Source organism: Bubalus kerabau, chromosome 4 (assembly GCF_029407905.1).
Source record: "Bubalus kerabau isolate K-KA32 ecotype Philippines breed swamp buffalo chromosome 4, PCC_UOA_SB_1v2, whole genome shotgun sequence".
In the NCBI taxonomy this organism is placed as follows: Eukaryota; Metazoa; Chordata; class Mammalia; order Artiodactyla; family Bovidae; genus Bubalus; species Bubalus kerabau.
This window is the reverse complement of record NC_073627.1, coordinates 179,990,734-180,012,573: the sequence shown is the minus strand read 5'-3', so window position 1 is coordinate 180,012,573 and position 21,840 is coordinate 179,990,734. Positions and strand designations below refer to the sequence as shown.

At 57.7% G+C, this 21,840-nt stretch overlaps 1 protein-coding gene across 4 annotated transcripts; it reads left to right on the top strand.

The window, feature by feature from the left end:
- The first annotated feature begins 96 nt into the window (after window positions 1-96).
- Window positions 97-21,468, top strand: PHF19 (PHD finger protein 19). Of its 4 annotated transcripts, XM_055579499.1 has the most exons (15): window positions 97-294; window positions 2,747-2,947; window positions 3,596-3,677; window positions 6,707-6,802; window positions 7,608-7,708; window positions 8,236-8,384; window positions 10,051-10,146; window positions 10,926-10,994; window positions 11,172-11,292; window positions 13,746-13,813; window positions 15,046-15,207; window positions 15,984-16,071; window positions 16,956-17,041; window positions 17,957-18,052; window positions 19,040-21,468. In XM_055579499.1, exons 2-15 carry the CDS (start codon window positions 2,762-2,764, stop codon window positions 19,380-19,382), a joined length of 1,743 nt encoding a protein of 580 aa, XP_055435474.1. In that variant the 5' UTR covers window positions 97-294; window positions 2,747-2,761; the 3' UTR covers window positions 19,383-21,468. The 4 variants fall into 4 exon arrangements, with proteins under 4 accessions (XP_055435474.1, XP_055435475.1, XP_055435478.1 ...); XM_055579500.1 differs by lacking the exons at window positions 97-294; window positions 2,747-2,947; window positions 3,596-3,677; ... (1 more) ...; window positions 7,608-7,708; window positions 8,236-8,384 and adding an exon at window positions 8,473-8,738; XM_055579503.1 differs by lacking the exons at window positions 97-294; window positions 2,747-2,947; window positions 3,596-3,677; ... (1 more) ...; window positions 7,608-7,708; window positions 8,236-8,384 and adding an exon at window positions 8,762-9,616.
- Window positions 21,469-21,840: the final 372 nt, after the last annotated feature.

Sequence of the window (21,840 nt, the reverse complement as noted above, 5' to 3'; positions counted from 1 at the left end):
CGGCCCCCGCTAATTACATAAGCGGGACGTCAATAATTCGCGGGAAAACGCGAAAAAGATGGCGCCCCGCGCCCGGGGGGCCCCTTCCTGAGCGCCCGGGCCCCTCCCTCCTCCTCCTCCGTCCCCCCTCCTCCCCCCGGCGCCCCCGCCCCGCCCCGCCCCCGCCGAGACCCCGACCCCGGCCCCACGGGCGGACACTCGGCCGGGCAGCCGCGGGCCGAGCGCAGCCGCCTCCGCCGCCGATGCGCCTGGTGGCCAGACTCCAAGTGGGACCGGCGGACACGCAGCCTCGCGGTAAGTTCAGCGCTGCAGGCGGCCGGCCCGGGCCGGGGACTCCTCGCCACTCTCGCCTCTCCCTGCAGTCATCCCTCTTTTGGAAGTTTCCCTGGACTTTGGCGGGTCAAACGCCTCGGGGCCGGGAGGGGGGTTTGGAGTCCTGGGGAGATGCACGCCTAGGGGGGGCGCAGGGTGGTGGAGAGGGGGGAACGGTGTCTGCGGGGCGGCGGGAGCCCCGCCCGGGTTCCCGAGCCTTTGCGGGCGGGGGGGTGGGGAGGGCGGGGGGCCGTGTGTGACAGGTCGCTGTTCCCGTGCCCCAAATCTTTACTTTTCCTGTTCGGTGGGGGGACGGGCCTGGAGACCGACGGGGCCGTTTGGGATTTTGCTCACGTCCGAAGTCAGGCTGCAGCAGGATGGGGATGGGGGGAGGCCTGGCGTCGGAGCGATTGAAGATCAGAGCGCTTGAACCCGAAGGGGGGTCCTGCTGCAAGCGTTTTCCCCTCCCGAACACCCTTTTTAAAAAGCCAACGGCCGCCCTGGGAGAGGCCCCGGCGCATGAATCATCCTCGCTTCCTGCCCCCGCCCGGCCCCGCGCTCCGGGTGCCGCGGATTTGAACTGGACGCCGACGAGAACCCGCAAACAGGCATTTCTTTGCAGATGGGTTTGAATCAGCCAATCACAGCCCGCGGGGGCCCGCTCCGGGAGGATGGAGGCGCGGGTGGGGGGCGGGGGGGCCCGCCACCCGAGGGCCCCCGCCCGGTGAGGGAGGGGGGTGCGGCGACTGGGCCTGCTCCCAACGGCGCGGCGGGGGAGGAAGTGTCAGTTTGTGAACCTGCCGCGGGCCCGGGCCAGGCCCGGCGGGGCAGGACCTTGCAGCGCTCGGCAGCCAGGTGGCAGGGAGAAGGCAGAGATTTGGACCGCACACCCTGCCCAGCGCCTGTGCGCTGTGCCCTGGAGAGGAGGGAGGAATTGGGGGGTGGGGGGGCGGGTGGAGGGAAGAGGATGCGGCCGCGCCACCATCTGGAGAGCGAAGACCCCAGCAATGCCCTGCATGCCCCGGGGCCCTTGACATGCACACACATGTGCTCTGTTTCCTATACTCACCGCCACAAAGCTGTAGACATCAAACACCGTCTCACAGGAGCACACACACACACGGAAAAACACACACGACTGTCTCCCTGTAATCTACAAGTAATCATAACACCAGGTGCCCAGCGCCTGGGCAGAGAGGGAGGGGACTGGAATAGTGGGTGCAGAGAGCAGAGGGGGCTGTGCTTAGTGGAGAGTGTGGAGCCGCCTGGAGCCAGGTGAGCCCAGATTGAGGAGGAGGGGGCCTTGGGGTGGGGGACTTTGAATGCCACTGAAGGCTTTGGGGAACCACAGAAGGTTTCTGGGAGAAGAAGATGGGAATTGTTGGCCCTGGGGAGAAGTCTGGTGGGGAGGCAGGAAGACAGGGAGTGGCCTGTTTAGGGCTGTGCCTAGGTGGTACCATTCTGCATCCCAGGTGCCCAGCAGCTGAGTGAGCATGAAACCATTATTGAATGAATGGCCCAGGCAAGATGAGGCCTGAACTCAGACCAGGCCAGGGAGATGGATAAGAGGAAGCCAAAAATCACTGTGCTTGAAGTTGGCTGCTTGTGGCAGGCAACTCATCGGTTAGAGAAGTCAAAGATGCTGGGGTGTTCTGGGGACCAGAGTAGTACCGCTAGCAGGAAGTGGGAAAGCAGCAGCAGCAGTGGGTTTCATAGGATGGTGAGAGACAGATGTAGAGAGCTTGGCATGGCGATGACTTCACTGCTTGGAGCCAATTTGCATCTGAGTAAAAGCATAAGTGAGTTTAAATGTCCCAGAATTGGTTTCCATTAAATCATCCCATAACTGAGAACAGAAAAGGAGATTACAGAAGACACAGATGGCCAAGTCTATACCAGTTCATAAGCCACCAGGAGTTTTCCTTTCTAGGTGAGTTTTCTCCAGCTAGCTCTCAGGGGAGGGAGCAGGGGTCTGAAAACCTCCCACTGCTCTCCTGGAGAAGGCCCTCCACTCAGAAAACACGGGGTGTGTTTGCTTTAGGGATTAAACCCCTGGCTCCAAAGCCAAGGGGTATGGTTCAGATCCGCCCCATACACACCTGGGCAGGGGGATTTTGCTCTGTGGTTGGCTGAAAGAGCCGTTCTCTGTACAAGGCTGCGTGGTAGGGGTGGAGCAAGTGCAGAGTAGAGAATCGGCTCACCTGGTTAAGGACCATGGCTCTGCCTCTGAACCCAGAGCCACTTCCCCTTGCCAGACTTCAGTTTCCTGACCTGTAAAACGGGAATAACAGTGACAACCTCGCAGGTTGTCACGAGAATCCAGTGAGATGATAAAAGCATCTGGCACAGCACAGGTTACATAAATGGTTGCTGCTTTCCTCTCTCCCCTCTCTCCTAAAGTAAGGAGTAAAAACCCTGTTCCTTTCTCTCCCAGTGTCAGTGGAAGCTGATGGAGAATCGAGCTCTGGACCCAGGGACTCGGGACTCCTATGGTGCCACCAGCCACCTCCCTAACAAGGGGGCCCTGGCAAAAGCCAAGAACAACTTCAAAGACCTGATGTCCAAGCTGACGGAGGGCCAGTATGTGCTGTGCCGGTGGACAGATGGACTGTATTATCTCGGGAAGATCAAGAGGGTAAACCCTTCCTCCCTGGCCCCAGTTCCCCAGGCTCAGCATCTCTCTGCTCATTCCTGGTGCCAGCCTCAGACCAGGGGTGGAGGATGGGAGATTGCTGGCAGATTCCTGCTGTGCCCTCCTGCTCCAAAGCTGAAAGTGGAAGGAGGCGGAGCCTGCAAAAGTAGGTGCCATCCTTAGGGCAACTAAGGACATCTTTAGACAAGTGCTCTGTGAGCCTACAAAACAAAACAAAATCAGGTTGGAGAGATCATCTGGCCTCGGTGTTCCCACCAAGTTGCCGTCACCTAGCCCCTCGCTGCCCAAGTCCAGGGAGTGGGCATGCGCAGTCTTCAGGGCCGCCCTTCTCCTTCTGGCCTGGCTCTACTTTTTGGAGCACAGAATGACTCTTTGTGACCCCATGGACTATTCCAGTCCGTGGAATTCTCTAGGCCAGAATACTGGAGTGGGTTGCCATGCCCTCCTTCAGGGGCTCTTCCCAACCCAGGGATCGAACCCAGGTCTCCTGCATTGCAGGCGGATTCTTGGAGCACAAGGAGGGAGTCTGATCTCTCTGCCCTGTGGGGGCAGAGATGGGAGAGGAAGACCGTGTTCAAGTGGCTTTCCCCAGCTACTGTCTCACCCTGCTCCTCCCTCTCTCTGCTCCAGGTCAGCAGTTCTAAGCAGAGCTGCCTCGTAACTTTTGAAGATAATTCCAAATACTGGGTCTTATGGAAGGACATACAGCATGGTGAGTGTTCCTGTGATTCCTCACCCCTGCCCCACTCTCCTCTTCTGCCTCCATTTTCTTCCTGCTCTCCTTCTGTCTCGTAACTTCCGGCATCTGGCCATGTCCTTGGAGATTACCAGTTGTACGTTTACACGAGAACTCATTTATGACACCTGTCATCCTCTTGAGCATTCATCCCTCACGAGGGAGGCAGGCAGATGGAGAAGGCAGCTTGAGGAGGGGTGGGAGCAGGGTTGTGTCCCAGGCCTGTGTGTATTTCCCGGCTGCCCAAAGCTCTGGGTCCCTCTGGGGCTAGGAACAGAAGGGGCCCAGGCAATCGGAATTGAAACCTTTTGGTGTAAGCACAGTGTCCTCTATCAGCACGTTAAAAAACAAGGAGGCAGCTCTCTCCATGGGGGAGAGACCCACCAAGCCTGGAGCAGGCAGCGTGATGATGATGTAGTGGGATGGAGCTGGGCCCGTTTCCAGGGCTGAAAGGGAGCTGGGTTGGGTATCATCCCTGCCCTCAGAGGGCTGACACTGTCTTACAGAGATGACAAACTGGGGGCATTCTTGCCACCATTCTGCCCTGCCATGTGCATGACAGACATCACTGATCAATCACAACACTCATTTTCAACATGGAGCACCAGGTAGCCACTCCCAATGAGTTACCATGTGAGAACAGACCTTTTTACCATGTATGCTCTAACAGGAGGACTGACATGGTGGTATGTGAGGAAGAGACAGGTTTTGGAGCCCGCCTTGGACCAGGCTTCCCCGATGGCTCAGCAGTAAGGAATCCATCTGCAATGCAGGAGACACAGGCCATACGCGTTTGATCCCTAGGTCAGGACAGTGCCCTGGAGAAGGGAATGGCAACCTGCTCCAGTATTCTTGCCTGGGAAATCCCATGACAGAGGAGCCCGGCGGGCTGCAGCGCATGGGGTCTCAGAGGCAGACACGACTTAGCAACTACACCAGCAGCGGTGTTGAGTCACAGGGAGGCAGTTTCTGAAGAATCGGTTACCTTGAGAGATGATTTCAGGAGCTTGCCAAGCAAAGACCACAGGACCCAGCCTGTTAGAAGAGTTTCCAGGGTGCCTTTTTCTCCAAGATGTTGTGCCTAATGCAGACTGATGCTTCTCCAGGCCCTTCTCACCCTAAATGTACTGTTTCAAGATCCAAAGCAATGAGGGTCTCCTCTCCTGGGCTGCCTTCTCATCGAAAGCAGAAGGAGCCAGCTGATGAGGAAAGACAGTTCACCTTAGCAAACCGTGAATGTGCCAGGCACCAAGAAGGTGCTGCAGTGCTCATCGGAGGAGCTGCGTGGCTCCCAGATCACTGCTCCTCACGAGGGTCGGGGCCCTCTGCATCTACCCGGTGAGAGCACAAGGCTGAGCTTGCTGTAGGTACCGATCCACGGCTTCATTAAGCCAGTGGAGACTTGCTGAGACCACGGTGCTCTTGGTGCTCTTAAGAAATATAACTGCTGTCAACTGGCAAACGGTCATTTAATATCTAATAAGTAGTAAAGGAATGGAGAGTAACACAATTACTATAATAAGCCAACCTGTTATTTCCTTTTCTAATCATATGAATGTGAGTTTACATGAATTCCTGAAAGTCAAACTTTTCATTTTTTAAGTAACTGCTTTATTTTCCTGGGATCATATTCAGGAATAAGAGGCAAGAGACCATTTATTCAACAAACACGTCTTGAACACATGTGATGTGCCATACCCACGTGAGGTCCTGGGGATACAGATGAACAGATACCTTTTGTGTCCTTACGGAACTTTCCATCTGCTGAGGGAAATGAGACTGAAACACACATGAAAACATACTTACTTTATTCATTCAAACCCTTCACACACAAACACATGTTTATTCTTCAACAGCAATTGAACAAACTTAAAATTGTTATGGACCATTGAGACAATTTGAAATGTGAATGCTGAATTTGTTGATGATATTAAGAAATTATTTTTAATATTTGGGTTCCATAGAGGTACTTGATTCACAATAAAACAGGAGGGGTAGTGGGTGGGAATATAGTCAAAACAACACTGGCTGTGAATTCGTGACTGTTGATAAGAACACGGAGTTTCATTATAACATTTTATTATTATGCAATAATAAAAAATGTTTAAAAGTTATTTAACATAAAAACTTTAACAAATCTAGTTAAATTAAGCAGGAGAGGCAGAATGGTATTGTCAAAAGAACAAATGATTTGGGGGACTTCCCTGGCGGTCCAGTGGCTAAGACTCTGTGCCCCCAATGCAGGGGGCCCAGGTTTAATCCCTGGTCGGGGAACTAGATCTGACATGCCTCAACTAAAAGAGAACCTTTGCCACAATGAGTATTAAAAGATCCTACATGCTGCAACTAAGACCCTGCATATCCAAATAAATAAATACAAAAAAAAAAAGAAAAATTATTTGGGACTTCCCTAGTGGTCTAGTTAGGAGCATTCCCTGGTGCCTCAGACGGTAAAGCGTCTGCCTGCAATGCAGAAAACCCGGGTTCGATTCCTGAGTTAGGAAGATCCCCTGGAGAAGGAAATGGCAATCCACTCCAGCACTCTTGCCTGGAAAATCCCATGGACGGAGGAGCCTGATAGGCTACAGTCCATGGGGTCGCAAAGAGTCGTACACGACTGAGCGACTTCACTTTAGTGGTCCAGTGGTTAACACTCTGGGCTTCCAATGCAGGGGGTGTGGGTTCAATCCCTGGCTGGGGAACTAAGATCCTGCATGCCTTGAGGTGTGGCCAAAACAAAAATCAAACAAGTTGATGTCAAACAGTGGTGGATTTGAATCCCCCTTCTGCTTTCTAGCTGAGCAAGGGACTTAACCGCTCTGAGCCTCAGTTTTGCCCATCTTTAGAATGGGGTGCTGGTCACAGGCAGCTCAGAGTGGTTGGAGAGGCTCAGTGAGTCGGCCTCTGGGGCCCAACACTCAGACCCAGAGGTGCGGCGCCTGGTTTTAAGACCGTGGGTCATTCCCATGAACCCAAGCTGACCACGCAGGGCGCCTTTCTTTCAGCTGGTGTTCCAGGGGAGGAGCCCAAGTGCAACATCTGCCTGGGGAAGACATCAGGGCCCCTGAACGAGATCCTCATCTGTGGGAAGTGTGGCCTGGGTGAGTGTGACCAGACCTGGGGGTCCCCGGCCCCCGCTGGCTCGGGAATCACTCCACGTCTGATCCTCGGGGCCTCAGCCGGCTTCCTCTTTCTCTTGGCGGGGCAGAGTGACAAGGGGGCCAGTCTCTGGGAATGGGGGCCCAGGGAGGTGATCCTGGGAGAGAGCTGGGGCTTCTGGAAAGTGAGAGATGTTAGGCGCTTTGGAGGTGGAGAGGATGGGTAGCAGAGATGGAGCACAGAGGCTGAAGTCAGACCCTGTGTGCTTCCCGCACGGGGCCCATGCCGGCTTTGGGTGGCCTGCTTGGACCCCAGCTTGGCTGCTGTGCCAGCCAGTAAGCACCCTGGCAGCTGGCAGGCACACGGCTCCCAGCGCTCGCTGCCGCCCTCGCTAGCCTGGGGCCGCTGCCCCCGTGGGCGCTCACCGCCCCCTTTGCCCCGCGCCCCTCTGTGGGCACTCACCGCCCCCCTTTGCCCCGCGCCCCCCCCGTGGGCACTCACCGCCCCCCCGTGGGCACTCACCGCCCCCCTTTGCCCCGCGCCCCCCCGTGGGCACTCACCGCCCCCCCATGGGCACTCACCGCCCCCCTTTGCCCCGCGCCCCCCCGTGGGCACTCACCGCCCCCTTTGCCCCGCGCCCCCCCGTGGGCACTCACCGCCCCCTTTGCCCCGCGCCCCCCGTGGGCACTCACCGCCCCCTTTGCCCCGCGCCCCCCCCGTGGGCACTCACCGCCCCCCCGTGGGCACTCACCGCCCCCTTTGCCCCGCGCCCCCCCGTGGGCACTCACCGCCCCCCTTTGCTCCTAGGCTACCACCAGCAGTGCCACATCCCCACAGCGGGCAGTGCCGGCCGGCCCCTGCTCACACCTTGGTTCTGCCGACGCTGCATCTTCGCGCTGGCTGTGCGGGTGAGCCCTCCATTCTTCCCACCTTGCCCCCCCCCCGCCCCGTCCAGTCTGGAAGCCCAGAGACTCTCTGGACTCAGGCCTGACTCCTGGTCATAGCGCCTGGCTTTGGAGGCAGACAGCCGCTGCCACTTACCGGCTGTATGCCCTTGGCCCGGTTCCTTAGCCTCCCTGAGCCTGTTTCGTCCGCTGCTAAATGGATACAGGTTTGGTGTCAGGTGTAGGAGGCCCCCAACAAATAGCGCTTTGCTAATAACAGAAAAACCCATGTAAGTGCCCACTGTCGATATATATTGGCTCTTGTGACTTTTATTGTGCTTATTCCTGTTAATACTCCTGAACATGCAGATCCTTGGGGATAGAGAGAGGACGGATCTGAGATCGATGAGAAAAGGCTCCGTGCGTTTCTGACTACATTGGAAACGCTTGTCCCACCTGGTCCGGCATTAACCTTGATAGCTTTGATGGGGATCCACGTGTGGCCCAACCGGGACCCCCGGGGGGTGACTCCGGCCCTCATCTCCCCGCAGAAAGGCGGCGCGCTGAAGAAGGGCGCCATCGCCAGGACGCTGCAGGCCGTGAAGATGGTGCTGTCGTACCAGCCCGAGGAGCTCGAGTGGGACTCCCCGCACCGCACCAACCAGCAGCAATGCTACTGCTACTGCGGCGGCCCTGGAGAGTAAGGCGGCGGGGCGGCGCGGGGCGGCGCGGGGCGGGGCGGCGCCTCCCGGGGGCGTGGCCTCCCTGCTGGGCGGGGCTCAGGGAGGCAGGGGCGAGGCTGGCTGGGGTAGCCGCACCCCCAGAGAGGAGCCTGCGGCCTCCCACAGGCTCGCGAGGCTGGAGAGCCAGAGGCTCGCACTAGGGGGAGGAGGGGCGCTGGGGGTGGAGGTTTTCTTGGGGCTCCATGGAAGAGAAGGAAGTGTCGAACAGCGGTTAACAGCCTGGTCCCGAGTGTCCACATTCTCCCAGCCCGTTACAGCTATGCTGTCCCTGAGCTCCGTTCTCATGGTGGCTGTCCCGTGGCTTGGGCGTTGTGAGTAGAGCGTGATTTGGATCATTCATGTAGAGGCTCACACAGTGCCTGGCACTTGGCAAGCACTTAATAAATGTGAGCTCTCACTGTCGGTGCATGGACGTTTGGATAAACCTTTCCATCATCAGAAGCAGTGAAACAGGTTGCTAGTGAGAGATGAAGGTCCTTTTCCCTGGAGGTGTGCAAGCAGGGACTGGGCATGTTTGAGGATGCTTTGGAGGGTGTTCTCACCCTGACTATAGAACAGGAGCCTTTCTTTGATTCTTCCTTGTGGCCTGGGCCTGCATGTAGCCGTGGGCGATTGAGCCGGTTCCCTTGGGTTGACTGAACCAACCTTGTGGGAGGAACCACAGGAGTGAGAGATGGAACCTCTGCTCACAGGAAACAGCCCACAGGGCGCCCTGAAGTCCTGAGTCTCAGCCCCCAGCTCTGCTGACAAGCCCTGGGGGTCTGAAGGCCGTGCTTATGACCTAGCTGGGTGATTTGGGCAAATCACATGAAGTTCTTCATCTCCCAAGTGAGATTAATAACCTTGGCCCATCACCTTCTGTGGGTGTTGTGGCCTTTGGGATTGCAGGTGGAGACATACTTATAGAGACCTTTGCAGCACTGAGGTGGTGGTTCTCAATGCTTACTGGGCAGAGTTGCTCGGGCAATTGTCAAATATGCATCTCCCAGGGGCTGCCCCAAGACTGAGTAGACCTGGAACAGGTCCAGGAATCTTCTGCATTTTAACCTAGACTCCAGGTGATTCTGACGCAGGTGGTCCATGGACCACACCTGTCAAGTGTGTTAATTAAGAAAATACCTTTTTTGGTTTTCATTCTTATTCAGTGAGTAGTTTTTGAATGGTTTTAACAGGATGGATACAGCCTCAGGTGAGCGGCTCACAGGAGCCTTTATTTTCCCATGAAATGGCCTGGGCAAGCCTTTCCCCATCAATGGTGTTTGGGAAGCAACGTGTGGGGCACAGACCCGAGAAGAGGGCTCCAGTGTGTAACAAAGAGCATGGGCTCTGGAGTCAGGAGGCTAGGATCTGAGTCACTCTCCACTCCTTGCCTCCTGAGCAACCTTGAACAAGCTATCTGTAAAACGGGAACAGAGGCCCGTGTTTGACCAACTGGGGAGAGCAAACGATACCATGTTATGTCCTGCTGCTCGGTCCTCCCCTGGCACAGCCCAGGGCTTGGTAACTGTGAGTTCTCTTCCCTTTTCCCCGCTGGAGGGCAAGTTTGTGTTGGGGAAGTTTGCTGAGGCCGATTCCTGGCTGGGAGTGCGGGCCTGGCTGACCCTGGCTCCTCTGGCTCTCCAGATGGTACCTGCGGATGCTGCAGTGTTACCGCTGCAGGCAGTGGTTCCACGAGGCCTGCACCCAGTGTCTCAATGAGCCCATGATGTTCGGTGACCGGTAGGTGCTTGTCTGGTCCGACTCAGCCTCTGGGTTGTGGCGGGGGATGGGGGCAGAAGCTACAGCAACTCCTTCAGATTGCCTGCCAGACCTCAGAACCCTGGGCTCTGGGACAGCGTAGCCTCCTGTCTACGGAGGCTGCTCAGGGTTGGGAGGTCTTCTCAGTAGAGGGACCGGCTGAACCACATCCCCAGTCTCCACTGACTTGCGGGGGACCTTAGACAAAGCCCTGCCTTCCCCAAGCTCCAGTCTCTTCAAGGGTCTGGGAAGTGGGAGGGACACAGGCCTGCCCCACCCCTGCCCAGGATTGTTGGAGGAGCCACAGCGGGGATGGATGACTTGATCTGGCCTCTAACAAGGGGGCTAAGCTAGTGGAAGGCGTATGTGTGTCAAACCAGAGACTGTGTGTGTCTTGGTTGGCGCCTCATGTGGTTTGTGACTGAAGTAGGTGTGCGTGCATGCACCTGTGCACGTGTGTGTGTCTGTCTCTGTCTCTCTCTCAGGCAGAGGAGAAGTGGGGGCCCCTGCAGCCCAGCCGTGTTTGGCTCCCTCTGAGCTCAGCCACAGTCCAGGGCAATGCTGTTTGGGAAAGGGTTTGAGGTAGCGGTTGGAACGGGTGGGGGAACAGTTCTTGGTCCCTGTTCTGTCCCATCTTTGTCCCCTCAGAGGAGGAGATGAAGACAGTGCTGACCATGAACAGTAGGTCGGGGGCGAGGGTGCAGGACTAGGGTGGGATGGCAGAGCCCCTCCTACCACTGGGCCCCTTTTCACCCCCACAGGTTCTACCTGTTCTTCTGCTCCGTGTGCAACCAGGGCCCAGAGTACATCGAGAGGCTGCCCCTGCGATGGTGAGAGGGTGGGGCTTGGCCCAGGCCCCTCCTGGCCCCTCTCAGCGTCTCCCCTCCGCGTCCCTCCGGGAACAGTTCTGCCTCCAGCCCCCAGGTCCCAGCCTTGCCCCCGCCCTTCAGCCTGGGTCCAGGGCGTTGCGACTCACACCGGCCCCACCTCCGTGCACCCTTGCCCAGGGTTGATGTGGTTCACCTGGCCCTCTACAACCTGGGCGTGCAGAGCAAGAAGAAGTACTTCGACTTTGAGGAGATTCTGGCCTTCGTTAACCATCACTGGGAGCTCCTGCAGCTTGGCAAGGTATGCACAGCCGTGGGCCATGATGAGGATGGAGGGAATCCTCTCCACAGTGGGGTGCCCTGAGTCCAGAGGGGTGAGGGCTGTGCCCAGGGTCACACAGTGCAGAACCAGGGTCTGGGTCTCTGAGCACAGCTTTTCGAGAACACTGCCTGTCTGTGAGGGCTGCTGAGCGGGTACCAAGGTCTAGTCTTTGAACTGCTGTATCCCTGGGTCCAGGCTTCTGAGCCTGGGCCCTGCAAGGGGCTTCCTGACCCAGGCTTTGGTAGTAGGTGGCTTGGGGCCTCACTGACTCAGCTGTAGGGAGCTGGGGGTCAAGTCTGGCTGGAGAAGGCCTCTCTGCAGTGACCCACTCCAAATTGCCTGGCTAGGATGGAAAGTGAAGTGGGCCTGCCCCCTGCTGGCCGTACTCTGAATAGCAGCATATTCAGAGTACACGCTGAGTACTCTGAATTCTCAGGGGTATTCACCAGGGGTCCCGGGAGCTGGGAGTCACTAAGTGCAGTAACAGACCAGAGACTTCCAGGATTTCAGAGGTGGAGAGCCACTTGCTGGTGACCGCACAGCTTTGGAGCTGAGCCAGGGCCTCCCCAACCACTTCCCTGGCAGGGCCATGCCGCCTTCCGTGACACCCTCAGACCCCCTCCACCATATCCAGAGGGAGGCGTCTTCTCCACTGACTGCCCAAATCCTTTCATGAAACGGGGATTTTTAAAGTAATCTTTATTCTTGGCAGAAGTTTCTCGTGTAATAACATCTTCATTTACAGTGTTTGATAATTTATTAATGACATACATATTATTAATGTCAAGCCCTAAAAGATAGGTAGAGCTGATATTTTTTTAACAAATTTTTTTTCTGATTTATATACATAAAAAAATCCTACATGTTCCTGGTAGAAAATTCTCAAAGTACCAAAACGTATAAGAACGTATACTTAAAACCATATGCCTGCATCACGCCGCTCAGAGACATCTACTAGTAATGCACACAGGCACACATCATTCAGTTCTTTCTTCTGCGTCTGTTTTTCTTTTTACATGAGATTATACAGTATTTGCAATTTTTTATTGAAGTAGAGTTGATTTAAAATATTGTATTCGTTTCAGGTATAGACAGCAAAGTGATTGTTATAATTTATATATGTATTATCGGATTATTTTCCATTTTAGGTTGTTACAAGGTATTGAATATAGTTCCCTGTGCTGTACAGTAAATCCTTGTTGCTTATCTGTTTTATATATAGTAATATGTATCTGTTAATTCAATACCCCTAATTTATCTCTCCCCCATCCTTTTCCTCTTTGGTAACCGTGAGTTTGCCTGCATGCATGCTAAGTCCTGCAGTTGTGTCTGACTCTTTGCAACCCTATGGACTGTAGCCCACCAGACTTCTCTGTCCATGAAGAAGGGATTCTTCATGGCAAGGGATTCTCCAGGCAAGGATACTGGAGTGGGCTGCCATGCCCTCCTCCAAGGGACATTCCCAACCCAGGGATCAAACTCTTATGTCTCCTGCATTGGCGGGAGGTTTCTTTATCACTAGTGCCACCGGGGAAGCCCAGCCGTAAGTTTGTGGGCATGTAAATTGGCGCAGCCACTATGGAAAACAGTATGGCAGTTCCTTTAAAAACTAAAAACAGAGCCACCATATGATCCAGCAATCCCACTCCTGGGCATATATTCAGAAAAGATGAAAACTCTAAGTTTAAAAGATAACGCTCTTCACCATGGCCAAGACAGAGGAACAACCCGAGTGCCCACCAGCGGATGATTGGTGTAAGAAGATGTGCAAATATAAAGAATGGAAATATTCCCGTGTGCAGTGCAGCATGGATGGACCCAGAGAATATCGTACTAAGCGAAGTCAGACAGGCAGAGAAAGACAAATACGTCACTTATGTGTAGAATCTAAAACATAAATAAGCCTGTATATAAAACAGACTCATATACAAATTTAAGTCACGTTTTTCAGCATGCATTATATCATAAATACTTTTCCACATCATGAGAGTTTTTGTCAACATTTCCCACGGCTGCATTGGTTCCCTCCATAGTTTATTTACTTGTCTCTGTCCTGCTGGGCACATAGTTTTTTTCCCACATTTTTCATATTTGCCCATCGTTAGGAACATGCTGCAGTGAACTTTTTTGTATATAAAACTTTGTTGGTGTGTCGTATCCGTACGATAGGATCCATGAAGCACCATTATTGGGTCAAGGGCAGGGACATTTTTAAAGCTCTTGGTACATTTACGACAGGAGATATTCTCCTCGTTTACAGATGGGGGTGTGAGGTCAGAGAGGTGAAAAGACTTGTCTGAGATCATGGAACAAGTCAGTGGTCCTCACCTGGAGGACTCAGAGCATCCAGGGCTTGAGGGGAAGGGAGGGGACAGGGACTGAGGACTTCTCGGAGGCCACGTGCTGGGTCTGACTGTCCTGCTCCCCTGTAGCTCACCAGCACCCCTGTGACGGACCGAGGCCCACATCTCCTCAATGCACTGAATAGTTACAAGAGCCGGTGCGTACAGGGAAGGACGGAGTGCTGCGTGGGGTTGGGGGTGGGGGGCGGGAACTGATGGGCTGTATTTCAAGTGTCTTCCTGCCGCATTACCCTCGTACCAGCTGTGCTCCCATCTGGGTCTCCCTCTGCTTCTCTGTGACTGCCATCACCCATCCTTCAAGGTCCAGGGAGCATTCGTCTTCTTTGGGATGCCTCCCCTGACCACTCCAGCAGCCTGACCCTTTTTGCTGCTGGGTTCAGCTCCATAGGGGGCTGCCCCCCTGCTCTAGCCATCTGGGGTTCTGGGCCAGGCCCTGAGGCCTTGGTTCATCGTCTTGGGTGGGCTGCAGCCTCCTAACTGTCCCCAGCCTGTGTCTTCCCACCTGGACTATTGAGTTCCTCTTGGGACACACATGTCCCCACCACAGGGAGTGCCCAAGCTCCTCAGCTCGGCAGTCTGGGCCCGGAATGATCAGATCCTGCCCACACCTTCCGCCACGGGCCCTGTGCATGATTTCCTGAGTGCCACCCACTCTGAACCCTTTGCTTCCCTCCCCAGTGCTTTTCTCACACTCCTCACCCCAGATGCTCTTCAGTCCCTTTCGTTCATTTGCTCCATCAGCGACTGTCTGTTGAACTGTGTCAGCCCTGTGTGGGTGCTGAGGCCACAGCGAATAAGACACGGTCCCTGACTGCTGTAAGACCTCCCCAGGCCTCTCTAGAGAGGGTTATCCACTCTGTCTTCCATCTTCTCCGGCTCTGGGGCCTGGACACAGCCCTACCTACGCTTGAGCACAAGGGGCCTCTTGCCTTCTCCATGGGCAGTCTCCTGGGGGTAAACTGCAGCGAGGCCCCTCTGAGGCCCCCACGCAGCTCAGCCCGTCGCGGAAGGGTGAGGGCACTGCCTGCAGGAGCTCTCTGGACTCCAGGGCTGCGGAACCCCGTGTTGCCACCATAAGCGTCCCCTGGGGGCGGGGTGAGGCCGTCCTGCAGGCAGAGCTCTCGGGGGCTGGTTGAGGCAGAGAAGTAAGGGGAGAGGAGCGTGATGCCTGAGATGAGGAAGGACAGGGAGGAGCCACCTGAGCCCCCAATCCCGCAGGCCTTGCGGACTCAGTGTCTCCATGGGCCGCTCTGGATTTTAGCGCTGGGTCCGGGGAGGCAGAGAGGGAGGTTTTTAACACTTGGCTCTCCTCCCCAGGAGGATGGACGGACAGGCTCCAGAGCTTTCTCCTCTCCCTGCCCACCCCCAGGTTCCTCTGCGGCAAGGAGATCAAGAAGAAGAAGTGCATCTTCCGCCTGCGCATCCGCGTCCCACCCAACCCACCCGGGAAGCTGCTGCCCGACAAGGGCCTGGCGCCCCCCGAGCACGGCGCCGCCTCCGAGCTGCGGAGGAGAGGGAAGAGCAAGCCCAGGTCAGTGCCCGGGACCCCAGGGCGGGGCTGCGGCCGGCCTTGGGCTCTCTGTGCTCCGCTCCAGCGCCAGCCCCCTCCGACGGGCTGTGCGGTGACATCCCAGGGAGCGAGGCAGGACTCCGGCCCGTTAGTCCCAGCCGGAGGCGCCCTCGTGGGCCAGTCCGTGGCTAGGCCGGGGCCTGACCCAGGCCCCACTGCCTCCACCACAGCCCCTCGGTGGCCTTGCTCGGAGGGGAAGCCGGGACCCAGTCTTGCTGGCTTAGGGCCAAGCCATCGAGGCGAAGGGCAGTGAGAGTGGGGGAGGGGTCCCTAGCCCTCCTGGCTTCTTCCCAGGTGGCGCTAGTGGTAAAGAACCTGCCTGCCAACACAGGAGACATAAGAGATGCGGGTTTGATTCCTGGATCGGGAAAGATCCCCTGGAGGAGGGCAGGGCAACCTACTCCAGTATTCTTGTCTAGAGAATCCTCATGGACAGAGGAGCCTGGCGGGCTGTGGTCCATGAAGTCACCAGGAGTCGCACACGACCGCAGTGACTTAGCAGCAGCAGCGCTCCTGGCTGAGACCAGCCCTGCTGCCTGGGCATTGGGGGTGGGGGCGGGGCTCCTGGACGCCTGGGTGAGGAGCGGTGCCACCATACCCGCCTCTACCTCCCACGCCTGCGGCCCCCAGTTCCCCAGGGCTCCCCCGGAAGGACAGCCTGTCCCCACGCTGACCCCACCCATCCCCTGGGCTTCGGGCTCTGACCGGGCTACCCTCTCCTTTTTCTGTCTCCACAGTTTGTTGCCTCATGAATTCCAGCAGCAGAAAAGGCGAGTTTATAGAAGAAAAAGATCAAAGTTTTTGCTGGAAGACGCTATCCCCAGTGTTAGTTGCTCGTTTTCTCACTCTCCACTTTCACACGTAGGGGCCACACCCACTAGGGATCCTGGCACAGAAAACCGGGTCTCCCAGACCCGGGGACTCGCCCACGTCCCTGAAAGGAGAAAACCGGTTCCTCTGACAGCTGGTTATACAAGGAGGTGCTCCTCCTGTCTCCCCAAGTTCTCCTGAGAACCCAGAGTGGGGCTGGGCCAGGGCGGGTCGCAGCCTTGCCCCGCTGTCCAGGTGGGGAAACTGAGGCCCCAGAGAGCAGTGACTCTGCTGAGGTCACACCCCAGGCGGTGGCAGAGCCCGGCCCAGAACCAGGGCTCTGGAGCTCTCTTGCATCCACACTGGGGCCCTCGCTGTGGGCAGTAATATGAGCAGTGCCTCACATGTCCCCAGGCCGTTTATAAGGCGCTTTCATGATCCTCGGGCTTCCCTGGTGGCTCAGCTGGTAAAGAATCCGCCTGCCATGTGGGAGACCTGGGTTCGATCCCTGGGCTGGAAGATCCTCTGGAGAAGGGAAGGGCTACCCACACCAGTATTCTGGCCTGGAGAATTCCATGGAACATGTAGTCCGTGGGGTCACAGAGAGTCGGACACGCATGAGCGACTTTCAGAATCCTCATTCCCTTCTGCCATGCTGACACCTCTGGGAGTCAAGCTCGGTAGGGGTCGTTACCCACCTCTGCAGTGGAGGGAACCAAAGCCCACAGATGGGCCGGTCGGACAGTCAGCTAGAGACAGAGTCAGGACTGGCACCGGCGTGCCCGGCCTCCCGGGGCAGCACTGGAAGAGAGAGGAAGTGACAGGCGTGGTCCTCAGGGAGAAGGGTGCTGGGGGCGGGGCGTGCGGCTCCCGGCTGACCCCGCCCCCTGTGTCCACAGAGCGACTTCACCTCGGCCTGGAGCACCAATCACCACCTGGCCAGCATATTTGACTTCACGCTGGATGAGATCCAGAGTTTAAAAAGGTAACAGTGAGGGGCCCAGCAGAGAGGGCTGCTCTGGAGACGGGAATAGAACTGAGCAGGGAGACAGATGCCCCCTGTTCCCCCAGCCCTGCAGGGGGCGAAACACAGAGCCTTGGAGAATGGGGACACTCTGCTGGGGTCGCTGAGTTAAAGGCTCTGCACTGCAGAAGGCTGCCTGAAGGGTCTTTCTGCATCAGGGCTTTCAGCCTGACACCTCGCCCCCACCCCCGGAGGCCTGTGGGGCTCCCGGGGATAGCCCCCAGAGCCCAGCCCTCCCTACACCTCCTGCCCCCCTCTCCCCGCTGCTTCACATCTGGCACCAGACTTGCTGTGGTCACCCCACATTCACAGTCCTCTGGGGAGCCGCCCCTGACCCTCTGCAGGCCCTGGCGGATGCTCCCTCTGCCCCACGGCACCTCGTCCTCGGTGCCCCCATGGGTGGGGCCGCATCCAGCAGTTTTATTCTCCTGACTATTGAAGGTCATCTCGGGCTCTCCTGTAGGCACGAAGGAGGGGGCCAGGACTTCGGTCAATGAGGCCTGGGCCCCAGCCCCTACTTGCCAGCTGCCAGCTGTGTGACTTTGGCAAAGTTCTCTAACCTCCCTGAGCCTCCTCCGTGGCCGCTGCTTGGCTGTTGGGAGACTCAGAACCCTCTTTATCGTCTCTCGTTGTCACAGTGCTGTGTTGCTGACCAGGGAGGTGGTCAGGGAAGGCCTCTGTGGCCTCTGGGGCTTTGAGGGCTTGGTGGGCAGGCAGTGGACGGGGGAGAAGGCGCACCTACCGCTGTGGTGGCGGGCAGCTCGGGGGGAAGGGGCTCGGCCGAGAGGAAGGGTGCCGGGCAGAGGGGCCAGAAATGCCCAGGAAAGCCCTGGGGCACTGAGGGCTGGCCGTAGGCTCACCGCTCCTCCCCCTCAGCGCCAGCTCAGGCCAGACCTTCTTCTCGGACGTGGACTCCACCGATGCCGCCAGCACCTCTGGCTCCGCTTCCACCAGCCTCTCCTACGACTCCAGGTGAGCGCCTGGCGCCCCTACCCCCACCTGTGACGAGGGGCTCACCCTGCGCTCCTCAGTGTCGGGACCTGGCCTTCTGTCCGTGTGGGCGTCGGGGTCTGAGACCCGCTGCTTCTCCCACTCCTCTTCACCTGCTGCTGCGTGTGTGACCCTCTCACTGGGCAGTCTCAGATCCGGGTTCTGCCATTCTCGGGCTCTGGCCGTCATGTGCCAGGATTCTGTGACGTCTGTGCCTCTGCCTGTGAGGTCCCCAGCCGTGGTTCTTGGCTGTCTGAACCGTGTCTGTCTGCTGGGGGTCTTTCTTTAAGGAGCAGAGCCTGACAGAGAGGGGAAATGTTCTCCTGCAAAGTGTGAGGACTGGGAGAGGGGACAGGAGTTCCCAGGAGCCTCGCGAAGGGTACCAGGTGCTTCACCACAGCAGGTCCTCAGCAGCAAAGGGCAGGGGGGTGCTGCAAAGTGCACGGACCCGCTCTCAACCGAGGCTCCTTTAACGGTGTTCAGGGCACTCGTGGCCCTTGCAAGAGGGGAATTAAAAGCATCATGCCCATCGAAGTCCGTCGTCTCCAAACACCTCTGGGTGTCATTCTCTGCTGCCGCCTCCGTGTTTTCATGTCCTTCTTGTTTCTTAGGTTCTTACTGGCGCTTTGGATCTGGGTCTCTAAGTGTCCGTGAATGTGTACTCTTCTTTAGTTTCTCTCCCCTCTGCCCTGTGGGGGTGGGGGGAGTGGAGACACGTTTGTTTCTTGGACTCAGGCAGCGCTGAGCTCAGTATAAAAGAGTGAGGCTCTGGAGATGGACGCAGCTAGGGTTGGGTCCCGGCTCCGCCACTCCCGGCTGGCACTTTCCCCCTCTGGGGTCTCCTCAGGGCTGCCGTGAGGATTCAGTGAGCTACCTGGGGCCTGGGGCCGGCGGAGCTCAGGGACGGGGACCCGTGGGGGTGATCCCATCTCATTCCCATCCTCCCCGCCTTGCCCCCTCCCCACGCAGACGGACGGTGGGCAGCCGCAAGAGGAAGCTGGCAGCCAAAGCATACGTGCCGCTGCGGGCCAAGCGCCGGGCAGCCGAGCCGGGCGGACGCTGCGCCTCGGACAGCAGCGCAGAGGGGGCCTCAGGCCCCGAGCGGCCGGACGAGGGCGTCGACAGCCACACGTTTGAGAGCATCAGTGAGGACGACTCGTCCCTGTCCCACCTCAAGTCGTCCATCACCAACTATTTTGGCGCGGCGGGGCGGCTGGCCTGTGGGGAGAAGTACCAGGTGCTGGCTCGGAGGGTCACGCCAGAGGGCAAGGTGCAGTACCTGGTGGAGTGGGAAGGGACCACCCCTTACTGACCAGCCCCCCAAGGAGGCCCAGAGCCCTGGAAACCAAAGGAGAGGCGGTGGAAGCCGCAGGCTCCCCGGTCCTCCCCAGGCTGCAGGAGGGAGGGACAAGACAGAGTCGAGGGCCCGGCTGAGCCCAGCCTGCCCGCCTGTGCCTCTGCCGCCCCGTCTGCTCTGGGCCCTCAGGCTCACCGCCCCTTCGCCCGTGTCTCTGCGGTCCCGCCGGCTGTCTCCACATGCTCCCTCCAGCTGTTCACCTGTCCCTCCAAGTTAGCATCCCTCCTGGCTCCCCCATGTATCCCTCTCCCTTTCCCCTTTTGGGTGTGTGCATTTGCACACCCAGCCCTCCCCTGGACATCCTTCACACCTGACCCATCCTGGGGCCACGCGAGGAGGACGGAAGTCTTTGAGAAAAACGGGGTGAAGGTGGGTAAGAAGAGGCCTTGTGGAGCTCTTCTCCCGCGTTCCCACCCCTCCTCCTGTCCCAGGGAGGAGGTGGTGAGGGTGGGAGAACGCCTCTGGGAAGCCTGCGGGGCAGAGACCCTGCGACTCTCAGGATCCAAGGAGGAGGAGGCTGGGTCTCTGCTTCAGAAGGCAGGGGGTGCAGGCTGCGGTGTCGGCTTCTGAGAACCCTGTTTTCCCTTCTTGGGTCACGTTCCCTCTCTGTTGCCGTGGAGCGGGGCCTGGCCTTGCAGGCGGAAGGCATGAGGAGAGGTAGCTGTGTCCTGCTTGCTACATCTCGGACTGTCTCCTCTGCCTCCTACCCCACACAGCCCGAGGGCACGCGCACACGCACGCACGCGCGCACACACGCAGGTGCTTCCGTCTGTGTGTGCGCTCTCACCTCCAGGCACACACATGGGTCCCAGCCTCCAGGTGTACACACACCACACACACAGCCACACATCCCTTTGGGTGCCAGCCTGGCTCCTGCCCTTGGCTTTTCCTGGGCCCTCATATGGGCACCATGTGCTGCAACAAAATGTGAACATCCAGCTCGGGCCGGTGAACCAGCCTGGGCCCGAGAGAGAAGCAGGGGGACTCACACCTTCTTCCGTACCCCCTGCCCAGATCTGAAACTGACAATCACTTTTGGGGGCAGGTTGGGATTTTTTTTTTAAGGGCCTGAGTCATTACATCCCCTCAAAAAAAGGGAAGCCTTTTGTCAGTGGGAGTACAGTTCTTAGAACCGACGTTAAAACTCAGACCCATCTGGAGGGAGATCAAAAATGGGAGGGGAAGGAGACCCCTCATTTTTGCTGCTTCCGGAGGCATTAGAAACTGACTCACTTGATTGGAAAGAAGTGCCTTGACTGGGGCGAGGGGTGCGCCAGATGGGGGCCAGCCTTGCCAACTGCTGCCGCGGCCTCTGGCTTGGCTGGGTTTTGGAGGCTGCCAGCTGCAAGGCGAAGGGGGATGAGCACTGAGGGGGCAGCTGCAGGCCTGGAGCTGGTTTTTCCATTATTAGGCCACCCCCCATCTGTGGGCTTTTGGGGTGGGGGGCGCCGAGAGCGCTCAGATGCCCCTTGCCTCAGACCCCAGCCCCAGCAGCGCCTTGCAAGCGGGCCCTCACCTGCGGTGCGGCCCCCACTTCCTCCGCTTCCCAGCCTGGTCCAGGCAGGGGTGGCTGCTTGGGCCCAGCTTGCCCCCGTCTCAGGCCCACCGCTGGTGCCTCTGACGCTGCCTGACGGGGGCCGGGTGGAAGGGACGCTGAGAAGCCAGCCCCCGCTAGCCACGGGGTGGGACCGAGAACCAGTCCCTGGCTTCCTGCCTGGCCCCAGAGCACAGCAACCTCCCAGCTCTGCTCCCAGGCTTCTGAGAAGGTGCGGGACGAACACGGCCTGTCGGTGCCCCTGCGCCGCCTCTCCCCAAGCTCCAGAGGCTCTGGCCCGGAAGAGGGGGAGGAGGGAGACAGGGTGTTCCCCACTGGGAGGTCAGCGTGAGGCCTGGCAAAAGGCCACCCTGACTCCACGCCCCAGCCTTTCATTCCTACCTGGCGATAGCTGCATTACTGCCAACTGACCTTATAACCCTGTGCACCTTCAGAAAGATTTATGGTTTTGAATTGCTGCTTTTAATAACATTTGTTATATTAAAATTATAATTAATGTGTCTGATTTACATTTTAAAGGCTCCCTCTGAAAAACAACCTATCATTGCTTTAGTGAAGTATCAGGAAGGTGACGGGGGAATGGTGGGACCCTACCCCCTCTCCAATCACCCTGCCGCTCCGGCACCTGCCACCACATTCTATTAGCGGTGTTCTTACCTTTACCACCAGGACAGAGAACCTTTTTTCTGCTCTGAGGACCCTGCCCATGGGGGCAGGAAACATCAGCTGAGAGCCACGGAGATAAAAGCTGGGGCCTGAACCTCGAATGTGACCCCGTGAGGATGCTTCGGTACGGGCGTTGTAAAGCTGCACTAAGTGCTGGCGGGCACAGGGCTGCAGGAATCTGAAATGTGCTCC

Excerpts from the sequence above, each read along its gene's own strand:
- PHF19 (XM_055579499.1), top strand. The coding sequence starts at position 2,762 with ATGGAGAATCGAGCTCTGGACCCAGGGACTCGGGACTCCTATGGTGCC. Across the intron at positions 6,803-7,607 it reads CTGTGGGAAGTGTGGCCTGG|GCTACCACCAGCAGTGCCAC; the intron begins GTGAGTGTGACC and ends CTTTGCTCCTAG. Across the intron at positions 13,814-15,045 it reads CTGAATAGTTACAAGAGCCG|GTTCCTCTGCGGCAAGGAGA; the intron begins GTGCGTACAGGG and ends GCCCACCCCCAG.